This window comes from Schistocerca serialis, chromosome 7 (assembly GCF_023864345.2).
Source record: "Schistocerca serialis cubense isolate TAMUIC-IGC-003099 chromosome 7, iqSchSeri2.2, whole genome shotgun sequence".
NCBI lineage: Eukaryota > Metazoa > Arthropoda > Insecta > Orthoptera > Acrididae > Schistocerca > Schistocerca serialis.
The window spans coordinates 72,867,165-72,882,913 of NC_064644.1; the positions used below are offsets into that span (position 1 = coordinate 72,867,165).

At 40.2% G+C, this 15,749-nt stretch overlaps 1 protein-coding gene across 1 annotated transcript in view; it reads right to left on the reverse strand.

The window, feature by feature from the left end:
- The window catches only part of LOC126412894 (uncharacterized), a 745,825-nt gene that overhangs the window by 366,941 nt on the left and 363,135 nt on the right, over positions 1-15,749 (reverse strand). Inside the window, exon 3 of the mRNA XM_050082784.1 lies at positions 1,716-1,818. Coding sequence (XP_049938741.1) covers positions 1,716-1,818 — 103 coding nt within the window. The remainder of the gene's footprint in view (positions 1-1,715; positions 1,819-15,749) is intronic.

A 15,749-nucleotide genomic window follows, 5' to 3' on the forward strand; every position in this document is an offset into this window, starting at 1 on the left:
TGGTGTACCGAACCAAGAATAAAGACCTACAAGACTTGAAGGCACGCATTTGCAATGCATTTGAAGATGTCACCGTACAGATCCTGAATGGTACGTGGAGAGAAATGGAATCCTGACTAGACATTCATTATTCGTGCCACTAAGGGCGAATCCATTGATGTGAATGAATGAGGAGACAAAACTTCATGATTTGTCTCATCACATGTCGAAAACCGTTTGTTAATGTCTTGTGTAGTTTTAACGGTATTAAAGTTTTAAGTTGTAAAGATAATTTATGGACACTCTCTACTTCTCGTAGGTGAAAGATATTCTCAGAGAAGGCTCAAGAACCAGGGAGAACACAAGCTAGGTCCGAACATGAGGCCTGTTCGAGTGACAAAATTGTTATTGATTTTCTCCTCCAGAGCCTTTGCTTCCTCTTTCCACCTCCAACCCATTTCTCTCTTCCATTCTATATAGTAATAGGTTTTAGTTCTTCCAATAAAAGGTAATTTTTCATTTGAAATTGACGTTTAGTTTCACCCTCCTCCTGTTCCCTATTGGTTTTCAGATGACGTGTAAATTTTTAAATTTAAGCGAGAACTGAACATAGTCTATTGAATTTATGTAATCTGATTCGGACCCCACATTTAGTTCGGTGTGAGTCAGATGTTGGTTTCCGTTCTTTATAGATGGAATACTTTGTCTCAAATGTAACATAGTTACGAGTGGAAGAATAAATGGATCAAACTAAATATTGATGACTGACATGCTGGGGAAATCTTACTGAAAAGTAACAGAAATGAGATTTGCTTTGCAACCGTGGAAGTACGAAACCTGCCCTATGAGGAAATTTAGTGAATACAAGTGTCAATTTTCGTGTCCATTGGCGGCAGCTTTGTTTCTCGGGGTAATATTATCCAGGAACTCCATTGTCAATAACGCTGAAGCTAATGTGCTGTCGCCTTGTTGCGACCACAGACTGACAAGAAAAAAGTCAGAGACGACAGTCGTAAGAGCAAGAGAAGTGTTTGGACGTAAGAGTTCTTCATTTTGGCGAAAGAGGGAGCAGTAATATAGGGTCAGCGTTTCGTTTCAAGTAACGAAGTATCTACTCCAATAGCAGAAGATCAAAATTAAGATATCCCCTAAAATTCACAAATTTAATTACTAACATAGGCTATTTCTTTAGAAAGGGTTAAGTTGTGCAGTTACAGTGGAGTTTCAAGTGATTTTTGCAAAGAATATAAAATGCGAGTGCTGTGACATTTCTGTTTGTATGTTTAGGCATTTGTCAACAAGCTAATCACAAATTTTCCAATATTCGGGCAGTCTGACAACAAACATCCTGCTTATGACATCTGGAAGGCGTAATGCTTCCGCTGCAATGACATTGGCGTTAATGTTCAACAAAGGTTCTCAGTTATCCTGCGGTCATCAGAGTGTTGCTTACACTTAACATTATTTTGAACAAATAATCACGGCCACAAAAGTACATCACTTGTCTGAGGACAATAACAGTCAAACGTTTCACTTCTGACATAATGTCTTTTGTTATCACGATACACGTAAGGAGCTAAGCCTTGGTACTGGAAACTATCCAAATATTAATAATGCTCTGGAGCAGAAACTAAGTTGTTATTACGTTTCGGCCCCCAGCGCTCATATAGAAGAGTATACCCAGGGCTGGCTGCCTGTTTGGAGGCTGTGAGAGCAGTGGTATGTGCGGTACTTACCGTGGGGCACCCAGCTGTGTCCACAGGTGTCGCAGTAACGGATGTTCATCTTGCCGGGCGTGAAGCACTCGCAGGAGCAGTTAGCGACCGTGCAGCGGATGGCCTGCAACACACGAGAAACCTCCATGTACTGCCGGAATACCGTGTCCTCACTGGAAGCGTGAGGAGCATGAAGGTCAAAGGCCGAAAAGGCACAGGTCACGAGGAGCAGATCGAGCGTACGTTGCACTTGGATGTGGTGCACATATTTAATATTTGTTCTTAATCCACTTCATTTAACAATAAACATTAATTTTACACTATTAAGATACTATTCATAATCATATGCGATTTTTCGTCCCCTGCAACGCGAAAGCTATTAGCCCTAGAAAAAAATAATTAAACTTTTTTCCAGGAAACGCAATGTGGTTTAGTTTAGTACTGGGAAACATTTTCACCAGAAGCCGCAGTTTTCGAGTTATTCGAGAAACAGATAAAATAGGTACCCTTCAAGTCCACCCCACCCCCACGCTCATACCACATCTGCCAAGATATTTAGTGTGTTGTTGATGGCTCTCCCACGTAACACTGCACAAGAATTTGCGAGTACACGATTTTTTCCCCTAATTTTCATTCACTGACTGGAGTGAGTTAAAAGAATGGGGTTTTATGGTGGAGCAGCTCCCCATAAGCCCCACATTCGTATAACGAATGCTAAGCGACGCCTGAGGTGGTGCACAGACTGACGCAGCTGGAAAACAGAGACTGGAAACGAGCGATTTGCTGGGATGAATCGCGCTGTACTTGTTGCACTTCGATCGGAGGGTATGAGTTCGGCGAATTCCAGAATAATTTTACCTGCCATCTTGTGTAGTGCCTACAGTGAAGTACCGAAGAGGTGGTATTCCGGTATGGAACTGTTTTCGCGATTTGGCTCTGTTCTAGGGCTATTGATAAAATATCGATATACCGATGTTCTTCCAAAAATCATCGATGTGAATAGGCGATATTTTTTCCTACGATATATCGATATCGAAATGGCAATTACGAGCGCAGGTATTTTCATTTTATACTGTATTTTTTTCGCTATTTTCAGTAAATATTTGTGATGAAAAATATTATTTTAAAGGCAAGAAAACATTTTATTAGCTTTGTAATTACACCCTGGATACGAAAAAAAAACACATTTACTGTAAGAAAAAACACAGAAGTTACACACAAGCCAAGAATAAAGATATTGACAGCAGAGTCATGGAGCAGCACATAAATATAGACGTCAAGGAATTTTTTTTCTTTTCTTTTAACACTTCCTCCAAAAGAAAAAATCATGAAATTATTGCTTTGTCTCTTGCGTGCCAATTTCTGAACATAGAAAATTAAATCGAACTCGTTCAAGAGGTTTCGTCAAAATATCTGCCAACTGGTTGTGTCCATCAATGTGTTCCAAGAAAATCTCACCGTTCAGATATCTTTCACGAACATAGAAATGTCGGACCTCTATATGTTTAGAACGTCGATGATATTCTGGATTTTTTGCCAACTTCAATGCACTAGCATTGTCAATGTAAAGAACTGGAGGCTGCCCCGACATTTCCACTAATTCTGATAGCAGACGACGTAACCAAACTAACTCTTTTGCTCCTTCACTAGCTGCAATTATTTCCGCCTCGGTTGTGGATGTGGCCACCACTTTCTGCAACTGACTTGTCCATGACACTGCACCACCTGCGTACTTTGCAAGAATTCCAGTTGTTGAGCGCCTTGTCCGGTTATCACCTGAAAAATCTGCATCAGCGTAAATCTTTAACTCTTCTTTTTTATTATATACAATTTCAAAATTTAAGGTCCCTTTCAAATACCGGAAAATGCGCTTTACTCAATTCCAGTCTTCGGTGGTTGGTTTCTCCATAGCTCGAGCAGCTTTATTGACTGCAAAAGTGATGTCTGGACGAGTTACTGTTGAAAGGTACATGAGACAACCAATTGCTTCACGGTAGGGTACAGATGACGAAACTTCTTCGTTTTGATTATTGTCCTCACGTCCAATAGGAGCTGAGATTGTATTGCATTCTGCCATTCGAAATCTTTGCAGAATTTCTTCTGTGTATTTCTCTTGACTTATCATTATTGCTCCATCTTCATATTGCTTTATTTTTATGCCAAGAAAATTGTCAAGATTGCCAGTTGTTATTTCGAATTCATGTTGTAAAACATCCATAAAAACAGAAATTTCTTTCTTGTTACTGCCGACAATCAGGCCATCATCAACGTAGATTGCCACATAAAGGCTATTTCCATTTTGTCTACGATAAAATAGGCATGGGTCTGCATCACTGTTTGAAAAACCAGCTTTCTTCATGAACTCAACAAAACGTTTGTTCCAGCAACGTGGCGCTTGCTTCAACATATAAAGACCTTTTTTTAAGCAACATACTCGGCCTGTACCATCTTCGAAACCTTCTGGTTGTTCCACATATACTTCATCTTCAAGTATTCCATTCAAAAAAGCTGTCTTTACATCGAATTGTTCTAGCAGCATTTTCTTTGAAGCAGCTACAGCCAACAGAGTTCGTATGGTGTCATAACGTGCCACAGGGCTAAAGGCGTCGTCATAATCAATTCCTGCTTTCTGAATACAGCCTTTTGCAACCAATCTGGCTTTAAAGCGAGTACCTCCATTGACTGCGACCTTTCGCCGTACAACCCAGCGGTTTTGCAATACGTTGGCATTCTTCGGACGGTCAACCAGCACCCAGGTATTGTTTTCCTTAAGTGATTGAAGTTCTTCACTAATAGCTTGCATCCATTCTTCCTTCTCGTTTGACTGCAATATTTCTGAAAAACAGTTTGGATCTTTGTATCCGAGTGCATCAACTTTTGTTGCCATACAAAATTCACCACTTTCCATCCAGGTTGGTTTTCTTCGTTGTCTTTTATTCTTCTGTTTCTCTTCATTAGAAGATTCAGCAGCTTCTGCTTTTAGAAATTCTGTTAATTCTTTATTTTCTTCAAATTCACTCGACTCTTGACTTTCTCTAGAATCGAGAGTGCCAATTTTTTCTTGAGTTTGGCTTCCTCCAGAAGTGTACAGCCTAGGAGATTTACATTGGTCATCTTTAGATGAATTCGGATCATTAAATTCTTCCCGAGGGACTTCAAATTCAACATGATCACTATGTAAATCACAAACAATTTCGGGCTTAAATTTTACATCGTGACTCAACACCACTTTTCTTTTAGATGGAATCCAAACTCTGAACCCATCTTTGTCATTAACATATCCAACAAGTCGTCCAAAAACTGCCTTATCATCAAACTTGGAACGGAATTGTTTGTTAATGTGAACATAGCAGCCTGTACCAAAAATTCTGAGATGATCAAGTCGTCCTACTGGTCGATTAAACCATAGTTCGTAAGGGGTTTTATTTTCAACTGAAGATTTTCCAGTACGATTTATTAGGTAGACTGCTGTGTTACATGCGTCTGCCCACAACCCTTTAGGTAATTTACTCGGATTTAGCATTGACCGGGCAGCTTCAACAATGGTCCTATTTTCCCGTTCAGCCACACCATTTTGTTCAGGAGTGTAAGGAGGAGGAATCAGTAGCTCTATTCCCCTGTCTGCAAGCAGTTCACTGACATTCTTATTGTTAAATTCTTTGCCACCATCACATCTAAATTGTTTGACAACATGTCCATTAGTTCGTGCTTCATTTAAAAACTGCTTAAGCACAGTACACACTTCACTTTTGTGTCTTAAAAAGAAAATTCGACGACATTTACTACAATCGTCTTTGAAACATACATAATAATGCTTGCCTCCAAAAGATTTCGTGCTCATTGGTCCATTTACATCCGCGTGGATTAATTCACCAGTACTGGTAGCGCGTATTGCTCGTGTTTTGAATGGCAGCCTATGCATCTTTCCAACCGCACAGCCGTCACAAAATTCACTCTTGGCATCATCCACATTAATGTTCATTCCTTTTAAAATATTCTTCACATGTTGTTTATTCTGATGACCAAACCTTTCATGGTACACTTGCAATGTTTCGGATGAAGTCATCAAGCTCATACGATTCATTTTTGCATTTCTAACAACACGCATGTTCAACACATAAAGTCCATTTTTCACATAACCTGTCATAACAATATTGCCACTGACTTGTTTTCGAACACAGACATTATTATAACTAAAATTAGTACTGTGGCCTCTGCAGGCAATGGCTCTCACAGAGAACAGATTAGCACTTGCATCAGGGACGTATAAAACATTGTCCATTCTAGCATTGTACCATTTATTGTTTCGTCGGATTTGGATGTAAACTGTTCCTTGACCGTACGCACACATTTTCACATTTTGTTTTCCCAATGAAATTACTTGAGGAACATCAAATTCACTATACGAAACAAAATACTGTTTGTTGGGAGTGATATGATTTGTAGCGCCACTGTCGCAATACAATTTATTTGGGTCACTGTGATTACTGGTACACACACCCATAGCGTATAAAGTAAATGCAGCGTGTTCACTGTCTCGCTTCTTCTCTTTTCTTTTACTGCTGTCACGAGTGTTCTGTGGACACTCTGCTGCCCAGTGACCTAATTGTTTGGATTTATTACACGGAAACTTCTGTTTTAATTGTGACTTCGTCATCTTTACTTGCTGATTACTTGTTTGCCGTTTTCTTGTTTTAGAAACGACAAAAGCTGCACTTCCATTAACGTCTTGTTCACGCAGTTCAATAGTACAGAGTTTTTCAATCAATAAATTCAAGCTTTGCTTTTCTGTCGGTATCGTATCCCAGAGATCCTTAAAATTGTCGTAGTCTTTTCCCAGTGTAGACAAAATTCGACCATTTAAGATTCTTTCAGATAGCGTATTTTCTTCATGTTTTGATAATTCATCGTTCAGGTCCACAAATAACTTCTGCAGTTTGGCCACATGTGCACTAATATCTTGCGATTCATCACGTTTCACACGGAAAAATGTTTCAATCAACATATTCAAACGCTGAGTACTGCTACGTTGAAATCGGGCGCGTAATTTTTCCCAGATTTCTTTAGCATTCTTGCACGTTAAGACGAGTTCTGCAACAGGTTTACTTAGCGCACTTGCTATAAGACTTACTGTCTTTGCGTCGTCCTTGTGCCATTCCACATACGCTTCTATTTGTTCACTTGTCGCACCTTGCGGCAACTCTACACGTTCACGTGTACCGTTAATAATATCTTCTAGTCCATATGAACGTAGCACCATAGAAATATGCCATTTCCATTTGGCCCAGTCGTCAGGTCCTTCAAGCTTATCAATGCTGACCTTATAATCGCCGCTAGCAGTCATGTTTCTTTACAGACATACGCTCATTTCAAATATTGTGGAAGCGTGCTGGGCCCATAACCTGATGAAAAATATTATTTTAAAGGCAAGAAAACATTTTATTAGCTTTGTAATTACACCCTGGATACGAAAAAAACCACATTTACTGTAAGAAAAAACACAGAAGTTACACACAAGCCAAGAATAATGATATTGACAGCAGAGTCATGGGGCAGCACATAAATATAGACGTCAAGGAATTTTTTTTCTTTTCTGTTAACAATTTGAAATTATTCGTTTGAAATTGCAGTAGAACATAATTTTACTTTCACTGTGTGAAGGAATCTTACTACTTTTTGAGCTATCATCACGTGTAGTCTTTCTCTTTGACTGTGTGACGAAAGTAGAGGTGACAGAAAGAGGTACGATTGCACTTGGATATGGTTGTGTGAATGAAATAACAAGATTCCCGATGAAAAGAAATAGTAAATCCGTTCCGGTAAAAATAAATAAATAAATTTAAAAAGTAAAATAAAAAGTTTTTTATCGCAGCTAGGGTGCTAATTCTTCACATCAGCATTCATCAAAAATAGTTGCTGAAAATGATAACAAAGATCTAAATGACAACATCAGTCTTTGCGGTGGGCGGAGACGTCTGGGCGGAAGTGTTGACGTAATCATCACTCGGCACTATCGAGAGAAACTGCTGCGTTTAACTTCATCACACAATTTTCGCTCTACAACTGCTAGGTCGCTAGCATTGGCAGGATGAAGAAAAACAGGGAAGTGGTCGTAACGTGTTCCGCACAGATGCACTATGTGACGAAACCGAACGACGGACACCGTTTTTGCGCCGCTTACATGCAGTTACCATTGTTAGCAAAGTGGTTGTCGCCAAGCGAGAATGTACATTGCTTTCCTCTCAGTTCGTGCTCTAAGGGAACATAATAGTAATAAATCAACACATAAATATACAGCTCTAAACCCTTCGTTATATTTACAATGTGCAGCCGATACTTTTATAGACCAGTATGTCCATATATTTATCTTCTATATATAGACAAATTGATTATTTTTCGATGTATCGAGGGCCGATAATGATTTTTTTTAAATACTGATGTATCGGATTCCTCATACTGTCAAAAATATCAACAGTCCTACTCTGGTCCACCTTATCGCCACTTACGAAAATGATAAACGCTGAATGATATCAATACATTTTACGGCACTATGCGCTGGGTACAAGCATGTAGCAAATCGGAGACAGTGATTGTTAGTATCGCCATGACGATGCACCCTTTCATAAAGCAGCAGTTGTGAGGCCACGTTTTGTGGACAGTAATGTTGCTGAAATGGGCTGGCCTGTCCAGAAACCTACCTGAACCCAACGGAAGACCTTTGGGATGGTGAGAACATCGACATCGCTCCAGAGATCAGCGTCTGAGGCCCATTATCTGTTGTGGTATTGGGATCTTTAATAATATGCTTGCTGTAATGTCTGGTGTTTATTGTTTGATCCTGTATTGCAATCATGAATCCTTCCGTCTCACTGTATATATTGCCTTTTCTTAGCCATGTGTTGGATGCGTCTTGATCGATGTGTGGCTGTGTTAGACGATACGGCTGCTTGCCATGTGGTGTTTTCTTTTTCCGATTTACTTTCTTCGTATCTGTTGATGTTATGTGATCTAAAGGGTTGTAGAAGTGGTTATGAAATTGCAGTGGTGTAGCCGATGTATTTATATGAGTGATTGCTTTGTGTATTTTGCTAGTTTCTGCTCGTTCTAGAAAAAATTTTCTTAAACTGTCTACCTGTCCATAATGTAGGTTTTTTATGTCGATAAATCCCCTTCCTCCTTTCTGCTTAATGTGAATCTTTCAGTTGCTGAATGTATGTGATGTATTCTATATTTGTGGCATTGTGATCGTGTAAGTGTATTGAGTGCTTCTAGGTCTGTGTTACTCCATTTCACTACTCCAAATGAGTAGGTCAATATTGGTATAGCATAAGTATTTATAGCTTCTGTCTTGTTTCTTGCTGTCAATTCTGTTTTCAGTTTTTGTTTTTCAGTCTTTGTCTATATTTTTCATTTAGTTCTCCTTCAATATTTGTATTATCTATTCCTATTTTTTGTCTGTATTCTAGATATTTATAGGCATCTGTTTTTTTCATCGCTTCTATGCAGTCGCTGTGGTTATCCAATATGTAATCTTCTTGTTTAGTGTGTTTTCCCTTGACTATGCTGTTTTTCTTACATTTGTCTGTTCCAAAAGCCATATTTATATCATTGCTGAATACTTCTGTTATCTTTAGTAATTGGTTGAGTTGTTTATTTGTTGCTGCTAGTAGTTTTAGATCATCCATGTATAGCAAATGTGTGATTTTGTGTGGGTATGTTCCAGTAATATTGTATCCATAATTCGTATTATTTAGCATGTTGGATAGTGGGTTCAGAGCAAGGCAGAACCAGAAAGGACTTAATGAGTCTCCTTGGTATATTCCACGCTTAATCTGTATTGGCTGTGATGTGATATTATTTGAATTTGTTTGGATATTAAGTGTGGTTTTCCAATTTTTCATTACTATGTTTAGGAACTGTATCAGTTTAGGATCTACTTTGTATATTTCCAATACTTGTAGTAACCTTGAGTGGGGAACACTATCAAAAGCTTTTTGGTAATCAATGTATGCGTAGTGTAGCGACCATTGTTTAGTTTTAGCTTGATATGTCACCTTTGCATCTATTATCAGTTGCTCTTTACATCCTCGTAAATTATTATTATTATTATTATTATTATTATTATTATTGTTATTATTATTCGGCTATATACTTGAATCAGTGACATTTGTAGTTATACACACATCAAGAAAAGTTTTGCATCGCTCGATTCCCACAACTCCTGAAGATAGACGTTGACTGTGGATGTCGTACCACAGACACAGTACCTTTGACTGGTGAGGGATGTAACTAAACACGCCCAAAGATGTAAAGAACCATGCATGAGCAGCGCGTATTAGACGGAGGGGGTCCGACAGCCGATCAGTTCCAGTCATTCAACAGGAAGGAGGTACACGGCTCATGTTGTCTTTAGTTCCACTATGCCTAGACGGTCAATACCGCGGTTCAATCGCGTCCGCATTATTAATTTGTTCCAGGAAGAGCTCTCAACAAAGGAAGTGTCCAGGCGTCTCGGAGTGAACCAAAGCGATGTTGTTCGGACATGGACCAAATACTGGGACAAACTGGACCAACAGTGCCTTGAAGAACTTGTGTATAGTATGCCACGACGAATACAGACATGCATCAATGCAAGAGGATGTGCTACCGGGTATTAGAGGTAGCGGTGTGTACAGCAGTCTGGACCAGCACCACTGAAGGTATCGCTGTATGGTGGTACAACATGCAATATGTGATTTTCAAGTGCAGTAAAAAGGGCGGAAATAATATTTATGTTGATCTCTCTTCTAATTTTCTGTACATATTCCGGAACTCTCGGAACTGAGGTGATGCTAAACTTTTATTGATGAGTTTACTATCCGAAGTTGGAACAGCCTACATGCAGTGGTAAGTCTTTCATACGCAGGGTGCAAGGAAACGATACCGACAGGCCTTGGAGAAACGTACATCTCTCCAGAATCGTCGTCCAGCAACGCAATAGAACATCTAAGTTATGAGGTCATTGTAGGCATCAATTATTCCCCTTCGACACCAGATGTGAGGTAGTATTGTGACCGAGCGTTAGTAGAAGACCTTGCAATAGGATTTACAGAAGTTAGGACTTTCGAAACCGTAGAACACGTCCGTGCCTGTCACAACAACACTTTTGAGCGTACAGATCCTACTCTGAAATCTAAACACTGGCAGAAAGCGGGAAAGTGGACAAACAACGATGCAGACTGGCAGGTTAGCGCTACAGCTCGGTAAAAAATAAACGGGCAAAAATGAGGCATTTCACAAGCTGTGCAGAGCAGTTGACCCAAAGCGGTCTCTTGACAAATGCCCGCCTAATTCCTCAAACAGTGTAACATTTTTCTTTTTTTTTTACAATATTCGAGAGGCGAGGCGCAGCTCACCAGCGACAGACTATCGATACGCGTCGCTGTTGTTTCCGGATTAATCGCCGACTGTTGTGATCGGGTGCCGCGCGGGGAATCCCCAGTTGCAGCGCAGACGGCAGAGGCGACGCGCTCGGCTTTTGTCCGCGCCCTCCTGGCCCGTGTTTTTTATTCCCGCCAGCAAACAGCCGGCGATTTTGCGCCGGGCGAATCGATGCGCTCTGCAAATCCGCGGACCCTGCTGTCGCCTCGCTCGCAATTAGGCTCGGCTTATCGCTAAAAGGCACTCTTCGGCCATCAGCTCAGGGGGTGACCCGGAAATTCGGAAAAAAGGCGAGCAGCAAAAATTAAAAAAAAAAAAAGAGTTACGGAAACGCGGAGGACCGGCTGTGAGTGGAGACGGCGATCCATCACCCCCGAATAAATAAATAAACACCGGGAAGGAGAGGAAACAGTGAATCCCCCCAGCGCATTAAAGCCTCGTATTAGGGGTGAGGAAAAACAACGACAACGGGGGGAGGGATTGGCCGAACTGTCCAGCGGCAGGCAGCGACACAGCAGAGGTTATTGCCGGAAATAACGAACACTGCCCAAAGGGGAGAACCGGTCGTGCCGACTTTAGAGAGCGCGGCTGAAACGATCGCGTAGCGAAAAGCATCTTGCGTTCGCGTCGGTATCGTATCGGTGCCGAGGGCGGGGGGGGTGGGGGGGGGGTGATTGAGCTGATGGAACTTCCTTCCGTTTTCCGGAGAAATACATTTGTTACCTACGCAACAAGCAATAAATCATAATTGAACTCGTTTTCAGCGGTAAACTGAAGTGCTCGATGTAGATAAACCAAAAATCGTCGCTTTTGAACAGCGACGTAGTGAACGATACGGCGAAACTAAATTTAACCGCTGCCTCAACAGTAATTTCAACGACCAACGTGTACAGGTTTGGAGACATGATAGTATACGAGATGTGTGAGAAGGGTATTGAGATTATACTGTGTACTAAGTATTTTATTTGTTTTCCAAACAACAATATCGTTTCTATAAATGTAGTTCAATTCGGCAACCATGCACCGGTGGAGTCGTTCCCAGACTTGGTAGGAGCTCTGAAAGGCTTCAGCTGGTTGAGGCTTTAACATATAGTTCACATTCTTTTGAATGTTCTCCTGAATTGAGAAATGTCGCCCTTTTAAGACATTTTTCAATTTTGGGTAAAGTAAAAAGTCACAAGGTCTGAGTTCAGGTGAATAGGGAACGATACGAATGCTTTGTGAGGCCAACCATTCCGTGATGGAAGTGGCCTTGTGAAATGGAACGTGGTCATGATGCAGCATCCACTCTATTCATATTCTTCATTAGCCTTTCAGAGACATCTTTGTAAAACACTTGGTTAACTGTTGGTCTTGGAGGAGCAAATGTCTTATGCACGATTCGCTTACAGTCAAACAAGCAAATCAGCATTGTTTCGAACTTTGATTTGCTCATCGAGATTGTTTCGGTCGAGGAGATGTCTCAGTGTGCCACTCCTCACTTCGCCGCTTTGTTTCAGGCATCGTACTCGGAAATCTAGGATTCATCACCTGTGATCTCACGACTGAACCATTCGTGGCCATTGGCGATCCTCTCAAAAAGGTCAATGAGGCACAAACCTCTCGCATCTGCTAAAATTCGGTAAAAATTTGACGTACGGTGAAAACGTTCAAGATTAACAGATCACTTTTCATACTTGCAGTTAAACGTCGGTCTGGTTTCACAAGAGCACGAACACGTTCGACGTTTTCGTCGCTTTTTGAAGCTGAAGGCCTCTCTAAACGAAGTTCATCTCCAATGTATTCTCAGCCTTCCAAATATGATTTGTGCCAGCCTAAAAATTTGTGTGCCGGCCGCTGTGGCCGCGCGACTCTAGGCCCTTCAGTCCGGAACCGCGCTGCTGCTACGCTCGCAGGTTCGAATCTTGCCTCGAGCATTGGCGTGTGTGATGTCCTTTGGTTAATTAGGTTTAAGTATAGTGCTTAGAGCCATTTGAACCATTTAAAAATTTGTGCTCTTCATAAGGAATGTTCCCCATAGACCTGGTCTAACTTTTCAGAGGTCACACTCGCGTATTCTCCAAGTTTAATACAAAACTAGATGGTATAAACTTGCTCTAAATTCCACTGTGCCATTTTCGTAACACAACAGAAACACACCTTCACTGATGGCGCTCTAAAATAGTTCACGTGATGGTTATACGCAGCTGAAACACGAACTAAGCATCTGGAAGGGATAAACACAGTTGTACACAAGTAGAAAAACACAGCGTGACCAGTTGCTCGTCCTGTTGGCAGTCTCATAACTTTTTTGCCACTACTCATAGTTACTGAATCATAATGCAAACAAGTCAAACTTTGTTTGAGACGATGTTATTTGTTATTATTGTTGGTACATAAGTATTTCTTATGTTGCATGATGACAACGCGAATGCTGGAACATGGCATAGGCTCCGTGGTTGTCGCTGCCCTAAGAGACAATAGCTGCAATATAACGTAGGCACGGTCATTGTCGCTGCCAAAAGGGGCAACAGGCCGAGCACTATTGTAGTTACAGAAAAGGCCAGCGACGTGAAGAGTATCTCACCGCCTAGTGTTGCAACCCTTTGGTATTCGTTACGAATTAATTACAACAGTGTAATTAACTGGAAAATGAAACTAGATGGAGCGGTCTGTACTTTGATGTCAAACTGCTAACGTCTGCGATATGTCAACTGTACAAGTTACGACTGCAATAAAACATGAAGAAGTGTAGTAATTTTTTCTCTGGCTACACAGTCGTGAAGTATTTATGAATTTATAAATTGATGAACGAACCCGTAGAGTCAATTTTACTGGATGTTTAACTGAATTTATCGGATTAAAGTAAGACTCTAAGTCTGAATTTTACGGAAGCGTAATCGTTAGACCTGACGGAATTTATGACCTGCAACAAAAAGCCACCGAGATAAACATAATCTTTGGTTTGTCGCCAGTATCTACCAATTTTATTACAGAAAAATTATTTAAAGTAGATTTAGCTGAACATAATTAAAATTTTAGCTGCGTGTTACGCCCTTGTTACAGGAAATCCAAACAAGGTCCGACATATCAATTGAGATGAAGTGAATACGCAAGCTTTATTCATCGGATCCAGGAGACTGCATCAGCGCAATACGCGTCACCCGAGATAAACAGTATGGCGTCATAATCTTGGCCACGTTTTGAAACAAAAATAAAACAGGTTTTTTTACGAAACTTTCTTGCTGCGGCAAAAGAAATATTGCGTTACAGCTCTGATGTTCAGTCGCAGATTATAAACAGAAATCGTTATCGGAAAGAATATAAATTGGGTACTGGTGTCGTAGGAAGGCGCTATACCTGTGACGGATACCGCGATACACAGTACGTACTAAAGGAAAAAAGAAAAAGTATAAGCATAAGAGTTTAATAGTGTTGCAGACACTAAACTAAATTACTTTTTAAAGATCACTACTAATACGATTATTTTGTAAAAAATTTGATACCGATTACATAAGTCACCAATACTTACTTTTTTTCAAATACTAGCAATAATGTGTGACACAATGTGGTGGTGGTTACATATTCTGAAAGCAATGTATCAACATCGCCGCACAGTCCACCCACTACACACCCACACTTGTACTCTGCACTTACTTTATACTCTGCACCATGGGCCTAAGATAGTAAAGTTGGACATGTGCGTCACATATATTCAAATATCTCATGAAAATGCATTCTTCGAATTGCAGCAGCTTTCGTAATAGAGCAGAAATTGCTTCATTACTAACGACACAACAATAAACGAACTAATTGACAGCACAACACGATAGTACCTGCATAATGGGTACTGTACTGCTGTAGGGCCTACAGATTATTATTATTATTATTATTCTTTCTTTTCTCAGACGTTATGTCTGGTCAAAAATAAAAGTGACGCGGACCTTGATCAAGCGTGACTTCCTTTTAACTGTACGGTATATGTTACATTGCATTTAGGAACTTTCGGGTTATTGAGCATGTATCAATAATTACGGATTTCTGTAGTTGTATATATACGTTTGGATGTAGCTGTATTGCGTTGATGTACTGGTGGATATTGTGCGGTATGACTCCTGTAGTTGATAGTATAATCGGTATAATGTCAACTTTATCCTGATGCCACATATCCTTGACTTCCTCAGCCAGTTGGATGTATTTTTCTATTTTTTCTCCTGTTTTCTTCTGTATATTTGTTGTATTGGGTATGGATATTTCGATTAGTTGTGTTAATTTCTTCTTTTTATTGGTGAGTATGATGTCAGGTTTGTTATGTGGTGTTGTTTTATCTGTTATAATGGTTCTGTTCCAGTATAATATGTATTCATCATTCTACAGTACATTTTGTGGTGCATACTTGTATGTGGGAACGTGTTGTTTTACTTTATGTTTTATGGCAAGTTGTTGATGTATTATTTTTGCTACATTGTCATGTCTTCTGGGGTATTCTGTATTTGCTAGTATTGTACATCCGCTTGTGATGTGATCTACTGTTTCTATTTGTTGTTTGCAAAGTCTGCATTTATCTGTTGTGGTATTGGGATCTTTAATAATATGCTTGCTGTAATATCTGGTGTTTATTGTTTGATCCTGTATTGCAATCATGAATCCTTCCGT